The following is a 21161-nucleotide window of genomic DNA, read 5'->3' on the forward strand; positions in this document are numbered from 1 at the left end:
ATCCTGGCCCTAATAAAAAGCAGGAGTGTCCACAAACATGACTTAATGAGGGAGGATGAGAGACTCCTGACCCAGAGGTCAAAGCTCCGGGCGAGTCTCTTTATTCCCATTGATCTGCTAGTGCATTTCATTTCCATGCTCTAGGGCCCACTTCAGTAAATTCATTAAGTGCGATTGATACGAGAATCAAGACTTCCTCTGAAACACAATGGCCGTGCTTGGAGGGAACTGCCTTGTTTGTGCTGAAGCTATGTCAAGCATCTCTGGCTTTTGTCCTGGTTTCACACCATTGCGGTGCACTCGAGTCCTTGAGATTCTAATCGTAAGTTCATTTCCAGCCAGTCCGTTGTGTCGTGGCCTTACGGCCTTGACCTGGGAAACGAGGTTTCAGTGTTGTTGAGATGCCGACCGCAGACCGTTCCTTGCCTCCACTCGTAAATTGCGATCCTGGCAAGCAGGTCCACGTCTGTCACTCCTCAAGAATGCAGAATCAAACCGCTGATCTAGGCACAATGCAGCTGATGGAAAGCAGATCTTTATTCCCGATGTCAGGAACGCAGAACATGCTAAACGCCTATGGAACCTGCAGTCTAACCAACAGGTTCATATCTGATCAGATCAAGGATGCGTCATGATAGAAACACTGAAAAATAGTTTGTGATGAACATTTAAGGTGTCAGAATAACCTGTCATGCCTCAAAACGTAGTTGCAGAGCAGCTCTGACCCTTTTGATGTGGGAGAATAAAGGGAAAGAACAGGGGCAATGGAAATATGACCTCCAGACCGCGGTAAGAGCCGTCAGTGTCTCTCTTTAGGTCCTGCGGTGGATGCGCACAGTCCATGTCCCTGCTGTGAGTGAGACTGATAGATGCACTGGTAGATAAACAGAGAGACAGGCTTCAGTCCTTTATCACCGGATTGGAGGGGCGAGTTTTATCTGACAACATCCAAGCAAGAGAATACTGGGCAATAACACAAGTTAGCATTCCCGGAAAAGAGGTGGGCACTTACGTGAAAAAAAACTTGTTATATTTTAAATTGGAATTTGAAGTGAATTGGCCAGAACCTTCAGAAAATTGAACTGGAATTTGATTTGGAATGAAAGGATGAGGAATTTGCTGAATTGTAAATCTAAGTAGTTGTAAATCAGACTCTTCCACCAAAAGTTAATCAATCAATCAATCTATGAATCAATGAATGAATCTATCTATCTAGCTAGCTCAGCTAGCACTGCAAGGCCTATAAACCTTCAAACTTCAAAGCTCGTTTAACTTTTTTCAAAACTTCCAAGGAATCAATTTTCAAGCCAACAATCAGTTTGCCTTTGCTATTCTTTTCTAGTTTTTTATTTTCTAGTTTATTTCAATTTCAGTTTACAGTAATTACATTCAAATTCAAATTCTGGAATTCAAATTCTGTCACACTATTCAAACTGTTGTTATTTTTTATGTCTGGAAAAAAATGATGAATTTATGATTCTCACCAATACGATTTTTTTCCCCCCTAGGTCTCCAGTATTTATACCTGAAGCCATTGTCAGTTCACCTCTGTCCTGACGTTTTAGGTCAATCTCAGACAGAGGCTATATCAGAATGCATTGTCATCTTTTAGTGCCGTGTCTCTTTCTCAGCGTCGTCTGCCCTCAGCCCATTCCGAATGACAATGGTGTTTATGTAAAATGTGCTGCCTTTGGGCCACTGGGGCACAGAACACTGCATGCCTGGCCCTGCCACACCACCTTTTACGGCTTTTTATTGTGTTTCTTTTGTGTCCCATCATCACAAGGGGAGGACGCGGCGGCCATCAAAATTCTCCAAGACAAAATTCTTCTCTACGTGTGAATGTATGTGCTCACACACACATTCGGAACAATCAGTTCGGGGCACGGCGTGCTTACATACAGAGACGATGTTCCCTAAAGCCGTCACCGGGCGAGCGGCAGGCCCGAGTCTGGCACAGCTAGGTTTCCTTCATGTTAACACAGACAATATAGATCTTAATAAGACAAATCTACCTCTACGAAACTCAGTCCTGACACCCTTTCATTCTTACTCCCTCCCAGTCTTCTTTCTCTCTTTCTCCCTCTGTTTCTTTCTTTGCTACATTACCAGGGGGTGGTGCATGATTGACAGATGGGCAGGAATAATAATTTTTTTTTTTTTTTTTGCATAACCTAAGGCCATGCTCTGTGATTGGCTTGCCAGCTGACATCTCCAAACCTCTCTTGTCGTTTTTTCCCCCTCTCTCTCTCTCTCTCTCTCTCACACACACACACACACATTCTCTCTCTCTCTCTCTCTCTCTCTCTCTCTCTCTCTCTCTCTCTCTAATATTGGCCCTGATGATCCTAAGGGGGAAAAAAGTGGGGAGAGAAAAAGATATGTACCTTAGGGAAGAACCTCAGTGAGAGGGAGGGAATCAGAGGACGAGTAGGAGCGTGTGTACGAGTGTGTGAAAGAGACACTTACTCTCCTAACTACTACTGGGAGACACACACTTTCCTCACCCAACTCAAAGAAGCAGCAAACCCTGGAGATTTTCTTTTTAAACCCCAAAATTTCTAATTAATCTCTCAAGCATCCATCTTTTCCTTAAGACTTGCCTGCTGGGACTTAATTTTCCACCCCTCTCTAGGAATTCTATGTACTGATCAATAGACATTTTCCATCCACACAAGACATACCTCATGGATTTGTACCTGGTTGGATATCTCATGTGCATGTGGTTGTCCAGCTCTCGGGTGCTTGGAGGCTATCCCATCTGGTGGTGAGTAGCAACGATCCCCACTTTCTGCATCACTTTCTCCAGTGGCACTGAGGGAGAATGCTGGTCAGTGATCATTTTTCAGAAGGCAGTAAATACAGAAAACTTTCAGTTGACTGCGTGGAAAAAAGCTTCTCGGCTCAGTCCAAAGAATCTTAACCTCAGCCACTGGAGGGACGGAAATGCTAGCCTGTCTTTTTCCTCACTGCCGTGTTTCGCTCGCCTCCATTTATGTTGTATGTTGAAAATAGGCTGTTTTTGAAGCTCGCAGGGTTGTGAAATAGATGCAGCGTGTTTGTCAGAGATAAGGTTAGGTTAAGATGTCAGCCAGCAGGCTTCTGGATGGGGATATTGTTGTCTTTCGCTAATAGCCTCGGCACTCCAGCCGTGTTGGGAGTGTTAATTGTGGCATTAGTGTGGATGTCCCTTGGCTTGGGTCTCAATAAATTCATTGGGGTTTAACCCTAAGTATCATTACACTATAAACCTGAAGTGGTTTTGAACATTTATTTTTCTCTAAAATCATTGTGCTTTGTGTATTGTGCAATGTGTATTATAATCATATTTGCGATTTAAAATATGACGATTGTCTATTAAAACCCGTTCAAAGAAATTTTCCACATAAAATCTTATTTTGCAGCGTAGCGAAATGAAGCGCACTGAAATAAAAGATTTACGGTTACTTTTCAGTTTACTCATTTGAAATCAAAATCATTGTGAAATCCTTTCATTTACGTAAAATTATTGAACAAATTATTTGTTAAAAACAAATTATTAACTACTTTAATCAACAGAATGTTATAAAAGATATATAAAATAAATTGAATATATTCTAATAAATGAAATTTTAACTTAATATATTTCCATGTGTTCAAATGATATTATTCCGACTTTATGCTAGTGCTGTTAAAGTACTTATGTTTAGTAGATTTCTCTACATTCTGCAGGGATCATATTTACCTCCGAATGGTGCTGATATGTCATAGTTCCACTAATTACCCCATCCTCAAAATGCCACTGACCTCACAGGGTTCTCTTGTAACGCGAGTCTTTTTGCAAAAATATTTGTGTAGGCGTACGACAAAAGCCCCCCTGGCTTATGATACAATACTTGTCAGAACTAATGTGCTTTAGTAGTCCCAGTTAGCATGTGGTCCCCGCTGCACTCTCGTTCCAAACCACCAGCATCTTCTGGTTTCGTTTATGGAGCGAGGGTTGCCAAACATGCAGTCGCACTCATATGCTTACACACACAAAGGCCACGAGGCTGAAGCATTATTATTTGTGTGGGCTTTACTCATATACTGGTATTTAGTGCCACCAGACGAAACTGACAAAGAGCAAAGGAGTCTCGAGTCAGTGACCCGCAGCTGTTTCTTCAAACCGACGGTGTAAGACTCACCCACTGGCAACGCATAACCTCTTTGATTTGGGTAAAATTAAAGAGAGAAAGCGAGAGCGTGAGAAAGAAAGTGATGCATGGCTGCAGGTAAATAGGTAGATGTGTCATCTTTTCTTTACCTTCTATGAAGCAGTCTGAATGGCATCAGCAAACCTGTGGTCCTGAAAAAAAACACAGCAGGTGAAATGTCATTGAAATGTCAGGTGAAACTAGAGATTTAATATGCATATTTAACCAATGTTCAAATGTTCATCAATGTTCAATGTACATTCAAAATCTGTGTTTTGGTCTCATGCGATTTTATATGATGTAGCCATGCATTTGTATAACAGTTATTCCCAGACAACTTTAGTTTTACGTAGTTTCATTCAAAAGTAATAATTCATATGATAATCAATAAAATAATTATTATAACAATGTAAATAAACCTGATTTCAATGAAAAAGATGAATATTGTAAAGGCTTTAATAAAAAAAATATATATGGTAGTGTGTTTTCGTTTGTTTTAAAGGAATCAATCAAACGTATTTGTGTCTTATGACAATTTATTCCATCCTTCTAGATCTTCTCCTTTTAATCCCTTCATATTTGAATGAACTTTAAATCTATGGTGAACAGTGTTGCAATAATCAGGCCAATTTCTGGCCTAATCTGTTTCAGCAGCTTACCAGGCCGCTAATATCTGACTTCATCCTCTCAAGATGAACTAATTAAGCTCAGTCTTAAGCAGGGAGAGCTATTGAAAGCGATCAGCCTGTCTAGCTTTGTTCAATTTCACATGCATTGCAGATGATGAGCAAGCTGAGACACAATCAGCAGTTACTCCAAATACCAGACAGAAAGGAACAAGGTATTTGTGGCTTCTTCCCACAACAGCACCGCAAAACGCCACCATCCGTTCAGATCCAGCTGCCTGTTTGCACCGTCGTTTATCTGTTATCAATAAAACTTCAGCTTGTTTACAGAAGAAGCCTGACCTCAGATGATCAAGTGACCTGGAAACACTTTTCAGTAGCTCTTTTTAGCTGAAGTGCCAGTCAAAACAGCAGAAGTGAACTGTGCGAAACATAATATTAGAGATTTTAGTCATTTAAAGATTTCTTCAAATTAATAACATTATGAAATTATAAATCAATATTTCCTGAGAAATCAGTATAATTAATAATAAAATAATAATATCATGGGATTTTGTGCACAGTCCACCTTTAAAAAAAAAAAAAGATCTACTTATAAAGTTGCAAAATAGCTGAGCAAAACTAAAGATAATCTGGATTCAAGCTGCTCTTTTTGTTATTGCAACAAAGCCTATATGCGGACATATAGGCTTTCGTTCTTAGTTCTCAAAAGAAAGAGCCCTTTCAGTCGGAAACATACACAAACACTTGACATAAAACACTAATTCTGAATTAATTAAAATTTGGAAAACTCTTTTTTTGAGAGAGAGAATAGGCATGAAGAAGACAGCATCGGGAGGCCAGTAAGCATTCTGACCTGCTCTGGTCTCCTGCTGGCTTCAATGGGACTTGACTCATCTCTGCGAGAGAGGAATGTCATTATACACCCTTCATACCACCCCCCCAACACCCACCCCTGCATGTCAGCCGGTGTCACTGCTTTAATGATACCACAGGAAAATCCACCAGCTACAATTCAGCGTGAAAAGATAATGGGGGCCACTTAAAAGGAAGGTGAAACAGATACCCCGGTCAGAAGAGTATTACTTTTCAAATGTATTGGTTCAATATCAGTAGCAAATCCAATAGCAATAATATTGTGCCACAGCAATCTCATATACAATATTTGAAGAAAAGGTTCTATAACTTAAAAGGCTTCTGTCGGTGCTTCTTATATAGAACCTATAAAGGGATTTATTGATGGTTACTGGAAAAAGTGAGTTAATACAATGAAGGAGAATGATTTAATCATCAGAAACTCAAAATTATATGTTATCTGAACTAAATCAATTATTTAAGTTGATTTGACAAAAGAAAAAAATGTTGTGATTACTACACTGTAAAAAATATTGTTGGTTTAACTTAAAAAAGTAAGTAACGTGGGTTGCCTTAAAATTTTAAGTTGATTGAACTGGAAAAAGTGAGTTAATACAATGAAGGAGATTAATTTAATCATCAGAAACTCAAAATAATAAGTTATCTCAACTAAATAATTATTATAAAGTTGACTTGACAAAAGAAAATATGTTGTGATAACAAATCTTGAAAATATTTAAAATAGCCACCGCATTTTGATATTTGGTTTCTAATATATTAGGGGATTATTTTTTGGAATTAATTTTAATTAATTATTATATATATTTTTCTTATGTTGATTAATTTTATTAATTAAACATACTTTATCAGTTATTAAGTAAATTAACTTCATGCGTACACTGTAACTCATAACTCTAACTCTAAGTTGAGCAATTTTCAATTTTCAAAGTTATACAAAATTCAATTCTTTTTTTAAGTTAGCTTAATGTAATTTAAGTTGAAATGACTTAAACATTCTAGTTGATTGTACTTAAAAATTTATGCCAGCAACTTTTTTAAGTGTAATTGAAAAAAAATAAAAATAAGTTGTGTGAATGCATAACTTAATTTTTTTCAATTACGCATGGTGTATTTACTTAATAATTTTAAGACAACGGGTTTCCCCATTTTTTTTAAGTTTAGTCAACTGATCACTTTTTACAGTGGGGCAAAAAAGAAATAACCTCTTAAACATGAAAGTATCATGCAATCATTTGCAGAAGTAGCAATCATTGCTATTTCTATATTGTTGAAAAGTGACACACAAATGAATTGAAACAAGAAATAAAAGCCATCTAAATTCCATTTAAATGACAGTTTTTGTCTCATCTATTTGTGGCCCCCACCTATTGTGAAATCTGACTGGTCCATAATTCTGCCCCACCAAGCAGTTTTTGATTACTTTTTCATTACCTGATATTTCGTCATGTTGCAGTTTTGAAAATTTGCAATTTGCTTGTTAGGGCACAGATAGAGGTTTAATATGACTGACAGCCATGCACAGAGGGGCCTTATTATCTGGATTAAGAAGAGAAACTCACAGTTACTCTCATTCAGAGTTCGATGATGAATGGGTACGAACTACACCTGTGTTCTCTAGATCATCCAGACCACCTGGGGTTATCTCTGGTATGGAATCATCCTATCACACACACACATTTTAAATAGTGACAGTAGACGAGACCGATAAAGATTGGCTGGTGTGTGTCTACATGAGAGAAAAAAAAAGTGGTGAGAGGTTTCTTTAAAGGTATAGTTCACCAAAAAAAAAAAAAGCAAAAAACTTTCATCATTTACCCACCCTCATGTTCCAAATGACTTTCTTCCATGGAACAGGAAAGGTGAATTTCTGAAGGCTGAATCATTCAGGCAAGCCTTGTTAACTGGATCAACAGATTCACTGAAAAGATCCAATTGAAGAATGATTCGTTCACTAAGTGAGATTGCAATTATCTCATAATTTTGTATAGTTTTAAAGAAAATGTGGTTAAAAATATGAATATTTTAATAATAAAAGTGCATTAGACATACCATTTGTCTGTAGCCACCACATTTTGACATTTGGCTAATGTTTGGTCAGGCTTCCGAATGGAATTGGAAAAACCGTCTTAGCTCTGATGAAAACCAAACTTCTATGTCCATCTCAGTTCACTCAGAAGGGCTTTAGGGAGTTGTGTAATACATCACAACTTTAATCAAAAGTGTCAGCTCGCTTACGTAGGGAGTTGCCGGTGGAGTCAAAGTTGTTAGCGCTTTCTAGCTCTCTGACAGCTCCGCTAGTTGAACAGTGACAGGCGGCAGCTCCCGGAGACAGAGCCCCGAAGCCATACGTCACAGTAGTTTCCGCAGCACAAGGCCAGCAGTCTCAGAACTGAGGTTTAGCAGAGTTAATGACAACAGAAAACTCAGAAGTTAACTCAGAAGTTATCACATTGTCCAGCACCAATAGTAGTAGAAAAAATGGTGGGAGTATTTTGCCATGTAGTAACTGGTTCAGTCAGGTCATTAACAACAAACTAGCTTCAAGCAGATGTAACCAGCTTCAGGAAGTCTATTTGGTTTGGGGTTGCCTGTTGAGTAGCCAATGACCAGCTTGGACAAGTTAGAAACCAAGTATGTTTCATAACAGGAGCTTAAGATGGATTTCAGGGATATTTACAGCATGATATATGTGTTATTAAATGCAAAAAAAAATATAATGCAAGCATAAACCATTCCACTTAAAAATGTACTTTTGGCAGCAAAGTGAAAATGGAAAAAAAAATTCAGCAATTTAGTCCTAAATAACCAATTCTGGTAAACTAATAAATTGATGTAATAGTAAACAGCATTGGGGAAAGTTACTTTTAAAAGTAAAGCGTCATAACATTACGTTACTCCCTAAAAAAGTAACTCATTGGAAAATAATGCTTTTGCATTACTTTTTCTCACCATGAGTGGGGCTTGCTTGTTTGTTTGTTTGTTTGTATAATAACAAAAAAGAAAATCTAAAGTCATTTTTGCTAATTATCATTGAAATGGATAATCCAAGGTCAGCAGCAAATTCGTAGGTTTAAAAAATTCAGATTAAATACATAAAGTATATTTGTGTTATTTAACATTTAATTATTGCACGTTTGCTTAATATTTCTGAATTTGCATTTCACAGTTTTTATTCTTTTTGATGGATACTGAATCTGTTTTTTGTGCAAGTGAGATGAGTGCTCACATTTAGGGCCATATTTTAACGATCTAAAATAAGTGCGCAAGCGCACTTAGTGCATGTCTGAATCCACTTTTAAATGTTTAACCACGAAAAAAATAGTCGGTGCCGGTGCGGTCCGACGTATGGTCTAAAAGGGTTGTCCCTATTCTCCAAATTAGTAATTGGTGTGTTTTGGGCGTAACATGCAATAAACCAATCAGAGTCCCATCTCCCATTCCCTTTAAAATCCAGTTGTGCGCGCCATGGCAGATTTGTAAAAACCGAATGCTTCTCTAGCGAGGAAATGAATGGATCATCTACAGGACAAAGTGTGCGCACATTGTGGACCCAGCTATATAGGCGCATGTTGCTAATGAGCTCTAAAAACATGTTGCGCCATTGACAGGTTTCAGTTGGGTAATGTCGAAGTCTGAGTAGCTTACAAAATAGCAACGCGCCAACAATGCGCCTGAACACAGCTCATTTTCAGACAAGCAGCCCATGGGCGCACAAATGCATTTGCTATTTCCACAGGATGTGAAAATGATGACTGCGTCGGGCTGAAACGAGCAAAAATCTCGTGCTGTCCCTGCTGATCTGTGTGAACATGCCATAGACCTGCTGCAGGGAGGCATGAGCACTGCAGATGTGGCCAGAGTAATAAACTACAATGTCCGTAATGTAAGACGTAAGAGCTACAGTGAGACAGGAAGAACAGCTGATCGTCCTTTCACTCCTAAGTCACGTCTAACCACATGTCCCCCCAGTTGTGTTTGAGAACTAGCTAGAGTGTAACTTCTCACAGCAAGAACTGGAATATCTGATAAGATGCACTGTACTGTACTTAAAGCAGCAGGTGGACACATCAGATACTGACTGCTACTTTTGATACTGACCCAGTTCAGGAACTCATTACTCATTTCTTGATTGGTTAAAAACATGTAGGCCACTCTCGTGACAACTTATCCTACAAGTAATAGCCTATTCAATAGGCTACAGGAATGACAAGCATTATAAGCTTCAATAACATGAATGAAAAACATGCCTTAAGCAGTTAGCAAGTAAAGTCTTAGCCAAATAGAATCTAAACATATTTTTCAATCTCAGTACTGAGACTGTTGGCCTACTGTAGTTTGTAGCTGTGACTTATGTGTCCACAGACCTACAAGTGGATATCATGGGTTTTATTTTGAATGTTGTTCACATGCTTGTGCCTTCTACCTGTTGACCTCTCAGTAAGCTTCTCAAGCTAGCCATCTAGCATTTGCAGATTTCAGTTGATTTTGCTCACAAAGTGTGCTGAAAAAACATTTCTCCCAATTTACTGAAATAAACAACATAAAATAACATGTTATTTTGATTGTTATATTAAGGCAATGGGGCAGACACTTCCTACGACAACAATGCATTAATCAATGACACACATTTGCAGCAGTGCGTTGTTGTGCTCTAGTGCAAGGATACATCAGAAAAGAAAAGAGATTGAAAACAGGTTTGAACATTTTTCAAGGGTGATATTTTTTTAATACTGTATGAAAAGCCCAGAGCAGTTAAAATGCCAATCAAAATTGTGGCGGGAAAAAACCCAAACTGTTGTGTTGATGGAGCTTGTGTTCCTGTTCTAACAGAATTGATGAGGAAAAGCCCCATCCTCAGGCTAACATCTCTCTCTCTCTCTCTCTCTCTCTCTCTCTCTCTCTCTCTCTCTCTCTCTCTCTCTCTCTCTCTCTCTCTCTCTCTCTCTCTCTCTCTCTCTCTCTCTCTCTCTCTCTCTCTCTCTCTCTCTCTCTCTCTCTCTCAATGCTTTTTTTAAGTTAGTGGAAAATGAGATCAGGTCTTCATAAGGCAACTGACCAAAATTAAAGCGGCATATAATTTAACTGAAATAGATACATCTTGGAATATTTGATAAAATTCCAAATATGATTCTGAAAATTCAAGTGATACTTTCCACAAGCCACTGAAATGGAGAATATACTGTATGGCCCACTGTATTGCCAAACGGGAAATTGTAAATTAATCAATTGTGGACTATATTACTGACAGTTAAATTGGAGGTGTTTGTAAAATTACACAAATATTCCATTATTCAAAAGAGGAATTAATTATGACAGGGTGATTCTCTCTCTAATCCTTCTCCTCCCCATTTCTCTTTCTCTCTCCGAGCCTCTCTTCGGTCATCCAGCCTAAGGCACACATGCTTTCCATACATTTGACACAAAAAGGTATGTGTTATTTTCCAAAAATCTCTTATCTTCCTGTCTTAAAATGTCAAGTATGAGTTGAGGAAGGGCAGAGATTCATACATAATAATACAGAGGATCTTTAAACATGCTGTTAATCTTGACCGACGTTTGGGATTTAAATAAGCCATGACTTTAATCTCCTGTTGAGAAGTCAAAGTAGTGATAGAGCTCATGCTGCTCAGACAGGCATAGATGCTTTATGGGAGTGATCACTGAAGTGACATACATCTAAGGTGTGTGAAGACATGAGAGTGTCCAAACTTAATAGCTAAAGCTTTATATTTAGCATAAATGTGCATGAAGATCTATCACATAAAGCACACCTCAGTGTATCTCCAAGCAGCTCTCAAAAGGAGCAGAAGCTGGCCAGGAATGTGTGGTGAATGTTCCCTGACCTGTCTGAGGCCTGAGGTAGCAGGCCAAAGCTGTGGCCTTGTAATGAACTCAAACACAGCTTTAACAAGGCATCAACCTCAAGAGCTCAAGGGGTCGGATGTCACAAACTCACAAGTTCAAAGAGTTTCTTATTTCTTCTGCCTCTGGACAAAAACAGAACACTCAGCAGCGTGGTCATAGACAGGTGCCTCATCTCCCACTTTTTTGGAGAAGCTGGTGAAGAGCTGGAAAACATTTGGAGAATGACATTTCAATATATGTTTTGTCTAGTACAGAGCCTGCATATATCATGGCCACAAATTCAGAATTCATTCCCACGACTTACTAATATGTCAGCAAATTTTACTAATTTATTACCTCGTTTTAAGTCGATTGTGCACGATATACTGTAATAATTTGTTCCCTCATTTCACTAAATTGTGATCACAATTTTACTAAAACAAGTGAACGGATTAGTAAATCATGGGCACGATTTACTAAAATAAGAGAACGAATTCTTAATTTGAGGCCACGATATCTGTAATTTTTGTTTCCCCACGTCATGTGGAGAGCTTCATAGGATAGTTTATCAAAAAAAAAAAATCGAAAAATCTGTTCTAAAAATTCATAATTTACCCATATAATGATTCAAGCCAGCATGACTGTGGAACAGGAAAGTGTTTTTTTTTTTTATCAAATGTGCTGGTCGCTGTTTTCCATGCATCTACAATGGATTGGAACTGAAGTTTCAAAAGGATACAACTGCACAATGAAAAAAAAAAAATATGTATATAAATGTTGCTCATATGATTCATGTACTATTTAATTCTTTAGAAAACTTAGCACATGAATCATATTAGTATATTTTATACAAAAACACACTGAGTGTGACTGTCAGTGAGTTTCCAAGAATCAAATCAGTCCGATTAACAAACTATTCATTCAGACCGGTTTTAAAACTGTATCAACTGATTCAATCCAAATTTATTCATTAATCAGTGGTTGGTTGCATTATAGTTAGTCGTCAATTTTTTTTCTTGGTCATAACTTTTTTAAAGTCACTTATATATGAAATACTGCAGTATTTATTTTAAATAATTTATTCATGCTCATTTTTTTTCAATCAAGATAAATTCCTCTCCCTCTTGCAAAGACATCTCTTCTCTGATGATGTGTTTGCTGGCGTGAAAACAGGACAAGCTGTAACTCACATGAGATCACATTAATAGCAAACCACAATGATCCAATCAGTTCCTGATGGACAAAATCAAGTCCCACCCTGGATTTCTTTTCTTGTTCGAGAAGCCGTTTTACTTGCATATAAAGGATTATTAGGAACACCAGTTCAATTTCTATTTCTACCAATCACATGGCAGTTGCTTCAATGAATTAGGGGTGTGGTCCTGGTCAAGACAATCTCCTGAACTCCAAACTGAATGTCAGAATGGGAAAAAAGGTTGTTTAAGCAATTTTGAGCGTGACATGGTTGTTGGTGCCAGACGGGCCAGTCTGAGTATTTCACAATCTGCTGTTACTGGGATTTTCAAGCATAACCATTTCTAGGGTTTACAAAAAATGGTGTAAAAAGGGAAAACATGCAGTATGCAGCAGTCCTGTGGGCGAAAATACCTTGTTGATGCTAGAGGTCAGAGGAGAATGGGCCGACTGATTCAAGCTGATAGAAGAGCAACTTTGACTGAAATAATCATTTGTTACAACCGAGGTATGCAGCAAAGCATTTGTGAAGCCACAACACGCACAATCTTGAGGCAGATGGGCTACAACAGCAGATGATCCCACCGGGTACCACTCATCTCCACTACAAATAGGAAAAAGAGGCTACAATTTGCAAGAGCTCACCAAAATTGGACAGTTGAAGACTGGAAAAATGTTGCCTGGTCTGATGAGTGTCAATTTCTATTGGCGTAAACAGAATGAGAACATGGATCCATCATGCCTTGTTACCAGTGCAGGCTGGTGGTGGTGGTGTAATGGTGTGGGGGATGTTTTCTTGGCACACTTTATGCCCCTTAGTGCCAATTGGGCATCATTTAAAAGCCACAGCCTACCTGAGCATTGTTTCTGACCATGTCCATCCCTTTATGGCCACCATGTACCCATCCTCTGATGGCTACTTCTAGCAGGATAATGCACCATGTCACAAAGCTCGAATCATTTCAAATTGGTTTCTTGAACATGACAATGAGTTCACTGTGCTAAAATGGCCCCCACAGTCATCAGATCTCAACCCAATTGAGCATCTTTGGGATGTGGTGGAACAGGAGCTTCGTGCCCAGGATGTGCATCCCACAAATCTCCACCAGCTGCAAGATTCTGTCCTATCAATATGGGCCAACCTTTCTAAAGAATGTTTGAATGTCAGCACCTTGTAGACCAATGCCACGTAGAATTAAGGCAGTTATGAAGGCCAAAGGGGGTCAAACACAGTATTAGAATGGTGTTCCTAATGTGAGTGTAAGTCACAATAGAGAGGAAAAGACTATTGCAACTGTGTTTTTTTCATGCCGACTTTAAGTCAGTTCTACTTAAAAAAGAAGACTGACATTATTTGAATCCAAAAAGATTAAAAAAGAGAGAGAGACTGATTATCCCTTGACTAACTGCGAGTTGGTCAGACTAGTTTTTAAGAGGCAGTCTAACATAGTGACTTTGTTTTGCACCTGGCCACAGGTATCATTACTTCATCATCCTGGCCACAGGTATCATTACTACATGATTATGCAACAACACAAAGGAAAGCAAGGGTGAAAGATTTTCAGTAATTAATGACTAATGTAAAAACATTAAGGATTTTATTGTGTTTTTTTTTTTTTTTTTTGGCACATCAAATATGGTACCCGGAAACTGAAATGTGCTTGCTCAGTGCATGAGAACCAGTAAGATACGTTCTTGCATATCATAGAAGTGCATTTGTGCTTCCATTTACCACATATGATGTGCTCTATGTATGTGCAATGGTCAATTCAGTGTAAAAAAAATCAGTAGAAAAACATAACATGGTCATTTTCTGCCAGCACATTACACGTCAGTTTCTGGACTCTAAAGCACAACACAGATATTTCCTTTAACTCTAAAATACAACACAATGCTATGCATAATTCAAAATATGGGGAACACACACACATACATACATTATATATATATATATATATATATATATATATATATATATATAATGGTCGATCGTTTCGCTATTTATGTATATATAATGGCTGATCGTTTCGCAATATCTATATCGTATTCCTCGACTGCATTGGATCATGTAGAGCCATTTGAAGCTGCATTCAAACTGCAATTTGGACCTTCAAATCGTTGCATCCTGGTTGTACCCAATTGAAGTCCACTATGTGGAGAAAAATCCTGGGATGTTTTCCTCAAAAGCCTTTCGACTAAAGAGAGAAAGAGGTGAACATCTTGGATGACGTGGGGGTAAATTTTAATTCTGAACTAAACTAATCCTCTAACAAAGTAGAATGGGTCTTACTTTTATGCTTTTTTGTCTTTGTATGTGAACAAAAGCCTAAATTATTTATTATCATGACAACCCCAGTCTTAATAGACTTTTAGAACACTGACTTAATGTTTGGGTGGGTATCCCTTTAATCTTTAGCCAGTGACAGCCAATGACAAAAGAACATTTCTGTGTTTTGTGTAAAGAGGAATTCCCTGACTTCATAATCCTTGTAGCTGTGATTTGCAATGGCTCATTAATGCTTGCGTCATTATTTTCATTTTGCGCTGCAGTCACCACCCACCCAGCAGCACGGAAAGTGAGCGAGAACACCTGAAGGCTAGAGGAGGCCCTAAACCTGCTCAGACAAGCACCTGCTAGACTCTAAAGCTTCAATGTGTCTCCTTGCAGTAGCAGATTCCAGCAGACAAATTAGCAACTCATATCAATCCAGTGTTTGTATTCCCCACTCGGTTTTGTCGCCGCACCCTTCTTTCCTCAAAACGGTTTTGGTGTGTATTTAAGCATTTGTGATCCCTCCACACTGACGCGTTCCTCTTCTCTCATCCACTTCAGAGTCAATGGTGCACATCCCAAACAAACAAACCACAGATCACTAAGGATGTGAAGCATGCGATGCAAGCACGCTCGGGTCTTTATCAAAGCATGCGGTTTAGTAATTAACTAAACCAAACACATCCACATCTAATTAGGAGTCTACCTGAAACATAGACACTGTAGACGGCCGAGAAAGAATGATCCCCCATTCAGCACAACACGCACACACACCACCACCAACACACTAATCATCCACATGGGTGAGAGATTAATGGACAGTTACACTGCAAGCAAATGTGTAATTATGCCACTTACTCACTCAGCAAACATAGCAGAAAACAGGCTCTGCTTCCAGTAAGTTTCTATATAAGGGGTTGGGGTTTCTGTCAGACACTTACAAAATAATAATCTTAACTGATAGGAATAAAATATGGTGGAGTAAATGAATGTCAGACTATAAAAATGTCATACTGTAACCATGGCTTCTTGGATGGAAAACAGTAGAGCTTACAAATACAGGCAACAAAAACGTACTGGATTCACGGCTCTTCCTTTAAGGGAAAGTTCACCTAAAAATTGAACATTCTGTCAGCATTTACTCACACTCATGTCATTCAAAATCCAGCATGACTATCTTTCTTAAGTGAAACACAAGCGATTTTATTTATTTTGTTAAGTCTCGTTGTTGTTTTTTGTCCATTCAATGGAAGTCAATGGGGTCCAAATGTTGTTTTGGACCATATTGACTTTCATTGTGTGGACAAAAACATATTTTGTGTCTCAGAAATGAAACAGAGTCATAAAAGTTTAGAATAAAATGAGGGTGAGTAAATGATGACAACTTTCTTTTTGGGGTAAATGATCCCTTCAAGATGGTTTGGTTCGGGGACTATTGGGGGACCTTATTGGATTATGTACAGTATATACGTTATTTAATTATATCAAAAATCAATCAAATGAAACTCCTAAAAACACATTAACTATAGAAGAATTGTATATAATAAATATTAAATATATTTAAATAAGTTTCAAGAAAAAAATGTCAGGTCAGGTCTTCAACTAACAACTTACTGACTATGTTTATAATGAATTTGAATCATTCTTGAATCTTCTTTAATTAATTTAGTATATCAACATTGCTAGTTTGGTGTTGCAAGCAGTGCTGTCATAAGTACAGCAGAAATATCTTAGACTATGTGGGGCCTTTGAATATCGAGTTGGACAATGGACAAAAAAAGGGCTGCTGTTGACAATTTGACCATAGATTACGGTATATTATATAACAGAAAGACATGTGATGCTTACCTGTGCAGCTGTTTTAAACACTTCCACTTTCACCTACCTACAGACACAAACCTCAGCGTTATGACGTCAACTCCGTGACAAAGTCGACGGTGCCGTGACGCACCTATGTGATGCATCAAAGGCAGCGAGACAACGCAAATTATCTTAACATAAGACTCTCGGCTCCTCTGATACAAAGACTCACCTCTCACACCTCCTCTGATTCCTGGCAGCCCGTTAACATCTCCCAGCTCTGTGTTCACGGTTTCACACAACATCAAACAGAGGGAATGTACGACTGGAGCGAGGGAGGAGAGCAAAAGAGAAGCCGAGAAGCCTCTGAGGGGGATTTTTCTCTTCTGACTTCAATGCTGGGGCTTTTGTGTGTGAGGGGTGCAGCAGTACACTCATCTGTCAGAGAGATTGGTGCTGTGATAGGGTTGCACCCCGCGGGGGGCCTGAGGTCATCGTGAGCGGCTGATCTCTAATAGGTGTGATCCTCCACTGGCCTGAAGGGGGAACCAGGTAAACCTTTGGTCCACAAGCCAGCATCTATGCCAGCGCTGTCAGGCAGCATATCTCATCATTAAAGCATGGAGCACTGTCTTTGCGCACTCAAGGAGGCTACTTAAAGGAGTAATTTACTCACCCCCATGTCATCCAAGATATACATGTCATTCTTTCTTCAGTCGAAAAGAAATTAAGGTTTTTGATGAAAACATTTCAGGATCTTTCTGCATATAATGGACTTCAATGGGAACCAAACAGTTCAAGGTCCAAAAGACAGTTTCAGTGCAAACTGTTCAAAGGGCTATAAACGATTTCAGATGATAAATAAGGGTATTATTAAGCATAACGATCGCTCATTTAAAAAAAAAAAAACAAAGTTTAAGTTTTATAAGCTCAAATGGTCGCCTTGCTCTGTTAGGGTTAGGGTGTGATGCGCGTTCGTGACTCTACTGTTCGAACTCGTTCATCAAAATGGGCGAATCTTTTCCCCGAGTCAACTCGTTTATTTTGTTCGTTGAATGAACCAAATGACATGAAAAAAGATTCGTTCATTTTGATAAACGAGTTCGAACAGGAGAGTCACGAATGCGCATCACAGAACAGAGCAAGGTGACCATTTGAACTTATAAAACGTAAACTTTTTTTTAAAATGAGCGATCGTTTCGCTTGATAAGACCCTTATTCATCGTCTGAAATCGTTTAAAGCCCTTTGAACAGTTTGCACTGAAACTGTCTTTTGGACCTTGAACCGTTTGGTTCCCATTGAATTCCATTATATGGAGAAAAATCCTGGACTGTTTTCATCAAAAACCTTAATTTGTTTTTGACTGAAGAAAGAATGGTAAGGATATCTTGAATGACATGGGGGTGAGTAAATTATCAGCAAAAGTTTTTTTTAAAAGTGAACAACTCCTTTAAATTCGCAGGGTCTGAAAACAATTACAAAATATATATTTGGCAATGTAGAGTTCTTTTATTGGGTTATTTTACTTTTTAAAACACAATTCTTAATCGAAATGTTCTTTCAATCATTTTGACTACATAAACCTGCCCGTTTCTTACAATCAACTGCAAATTTAGACCTGCTTCCAATCAACGACAAATGCACAGAACCCTATATATATATATATATATATATTTTTTGGTCTGTTATGCCACTGTTTTGGTTGTGCCACTCAGATGAAAAAAAGGATCGCTACTTCCATTTTATCTATTACGACTTTAATCATGAGGGGCCTCAAACGACATGCTGTTTTATAAATTGGTGGCCACAGGATTATGATAATGATGTCTGTTCAAATTTTGATTCAACAATCAAATTAAACCATTCTTCTGCATAGTAATAGTTCATTATCCAAACTGTAGACTTATTACAGTTGGCGGGTACTTGGCACATTAAAGAATGGCATTGGCTCATCCTATCAGAATTTATGGTCTTTTGTATTATACATTTTTTAAATGATCTTTACAGAATGTGACATTAACAGATAAGGAGTCGTTGGGTTCAGAGGTTCATGCAGAAATGTTTTATAGCAATGTCTGTGAGAAAATGAGGATTGAACTGCTAATAGATTCCTCTGCTGTACAACTGAATCTTTTCCAGACAGTGACAGGATTTACAACACTGAATATTTGACTTATTACAGTTCCAGTCAGAGCGTGTGTGTGTTCTGCATATGTTATGGAACAGGCAGATCACACACACACACAAAATGTAAAAATATGTGATAATCAGCAACAGTGCTAAAGGAGAGTAGGTCTAAGGGTTACACCTATTGTTAAAGTATGCGATTTTACTCAATTTTAATGGTCCTTATGTTTTATGCAGGTAATGTTTAACCTACATGTCTACTAACTCTCATTAGAGTGTTAGTAGAGTATTAGTGCACTTGAATCGGTTAAGATTAGAATAAGTTGACATATAGTTGCAGTTACTAACTTACTAGTCAGTAGAATGTCTGTCAGAGGATCATCACATATCAGATATTAAGCAGACAGTCTATTAATACTCTTAATGAGAGTTAGTTGACATGTAATTGCAAAGTTACCTTCAAAATAAAAATGTTAACAAGTATGTCAAAACAGGGAGGTAATTGTGTGATTTCATTCTTATTTTAGACAGAGCAAAGACGGCAATAAAATTAATTTTCATTTTGAAAGTACAATCGTATCTGGAATAACTAATTGATTGGGGCTGTTTCTATTAAGTGTTCTTGAAACTCTTGAGCTACTCACTGTTTGGAGCAGAAGGAAATCTGTAAGGAATCTGCTGTCAGCTCCGCTACTGCACCCAACCACACACATGAATACACTAAAAACAGCCAAATATCAAATGACAGACAGACAGACACACACACACACACACACGAAAAGGAGTTGGGTTAAAAAAAAAACTGGATCGGCAAAGATATAAATATTCTAAGCTTTCACTATTTTCCACAAACAGAAAAAAATCCAACACTAACATTCAATCTAATACTAAACTAACTTGCAAAATATACAATAACGGTGACAAAAGATTAGATTATGCAATCGCTCTGAACAACTTTTTTTTTTTCTCAAGTGAAGAATAGATTTGTGTCTAGATGTGGGTCTAATCTTCACACTTGCGTTTCAGGTCCCTGGCCCTTGGGCAGCAGTACTCATCCATAGGATCACAACCCATCCTGTGTGGCTCCATACCTGGCTTGGTGCCAAAACAGCTGCGCTTCTGCCGCAATTACATTGAGATCATGCCCAGTGTAGCGGAGGGAGTCAAACTGGGAATCCAGGAATGTCAGCACCAGTTCCGTGGCCGCAGGTGGAACTGCACCACTATCAAGGACAATCTAGCCATATTTGGACCAGTACTTGATAAAGGTATGGGTTAACAGCACACATCAGTCTAGTTAGTATTTAAATTGCCATAATAACATGGTCTACATATCAGAGCTGCATTTAGTCAAGGTGTATTTGCTTTGAGGTCAACTATGCTAGTAGTGTTGCAGCAGGCTAGTAGCAAATCATGGTTTAGTGGCAAGTGAACTATTTAAAAGTCATGATGATAATTGAATTTGTCTATTTTAATGAAAAATGAAAAGAAAATATGAAGAGACAAGTAATACTGCAAGACATTATTGGGCTTAATTATTATTAGTTTTTATCATAGTAAATCAAGGAGGTCAAAATTTAGTTTAGGGTCCAATTCTCATTATTAACTAACTATTAAGACTATTGCTTATTACTGTTTATTAATAGTTAGTAATACTTGTTCAGTTCAGGCAGGTAGGATTAAGGGATGTAGAATATGATCATGCAGAATAAGGCATTAATATGCCAATATCCTAGTAATATATGCTAATGAGCAACTAGTTAAAGGGTTAGTTCACCCAAAAATGAAAATTCTGTCAGTATTTACTCACCCTCATGTTGTTCAAACCCCGTAAGACCTTCGTTTATCTTCGGAACACAAATTAAGATATTTAAGATATTAAGATCGCTCCTGCATACTAGTCCATAGGCTTCTTGAGGGAATGACAATTGATGGCCTCGAAAAGTCATTAAAGACATCGTTAAAATAGTCCAAGTGACTACAGTGGCTCAATCTTAAGTTTATCAAACGACGAGAACACTTTTTGTGTGCAAAAAACAACAAAAATAACGACTTTATTTCAACTATTCATTTACTTCTCTCTCTGCCTCGAGTCAGGTTACTACTTTAATAGCATAAGCTTCTGTTATTGTACGTCACACGCATCACACAGATGACCAGCGTCGGCCAATAGTGAGTCTACGTGTGACGTAGCTTTACGCTATCACACTATGTTAACTGACTACGCAGGCCCATAGAGAAGGAAG

The 21161-nt window shown here is 38.2% G+C and overlaps 1 protein-coding gene across 2 annotated transcripts in view; it reads left to right on the forward strand.

The window, feature by feature from the left end:
- The first annotated feature begins 2214 nt into the window (after nucleotides 1–2214).
- The window catches only part of wnt3 (wingless-type MMTV integration site family, member 3), a 30704-nt gene continuing 11757 nt past the window's right edge, over nucleotides 2215–21161 (forward strand). Inside the window, exons 1-2 of one of the 2 annotated variants that reach the window (XM_039661382.2) lie at nucleotides 2215–2767; nucleotides 19942–20183. In XM_039661382.2, the coding sequence (XP_039517316.1) occupies nucleotides 2688–2767; nucleotides 19942–20183 (322 nt within the window). In that variant the 5' untranslated portion in view covers nucleotides 2215–2687. Of the gene's footprint in view, nucleotides 2768–8466; nucleotides 11105–19941; nucleotides 20184–21161 lie in introns of those variants that run through there. The other variant, XM_039661383.2, reaches the window with a different exon arrangement.

Source organism: Pimephales promelas, chromosome 17 (genome assembly GCF_988280905.1).
Source record: "Pimephales promelas chromosome 17, fPimPro1.hap1.1, whole genome shotgun sequence".
Classification (NCBI taxonomy): Eukaryota; Metazoa; Chordata; class Actinopteri; order Cypriniformes; family Leuciscidae; genus Pimephales; species Pimephales promelas.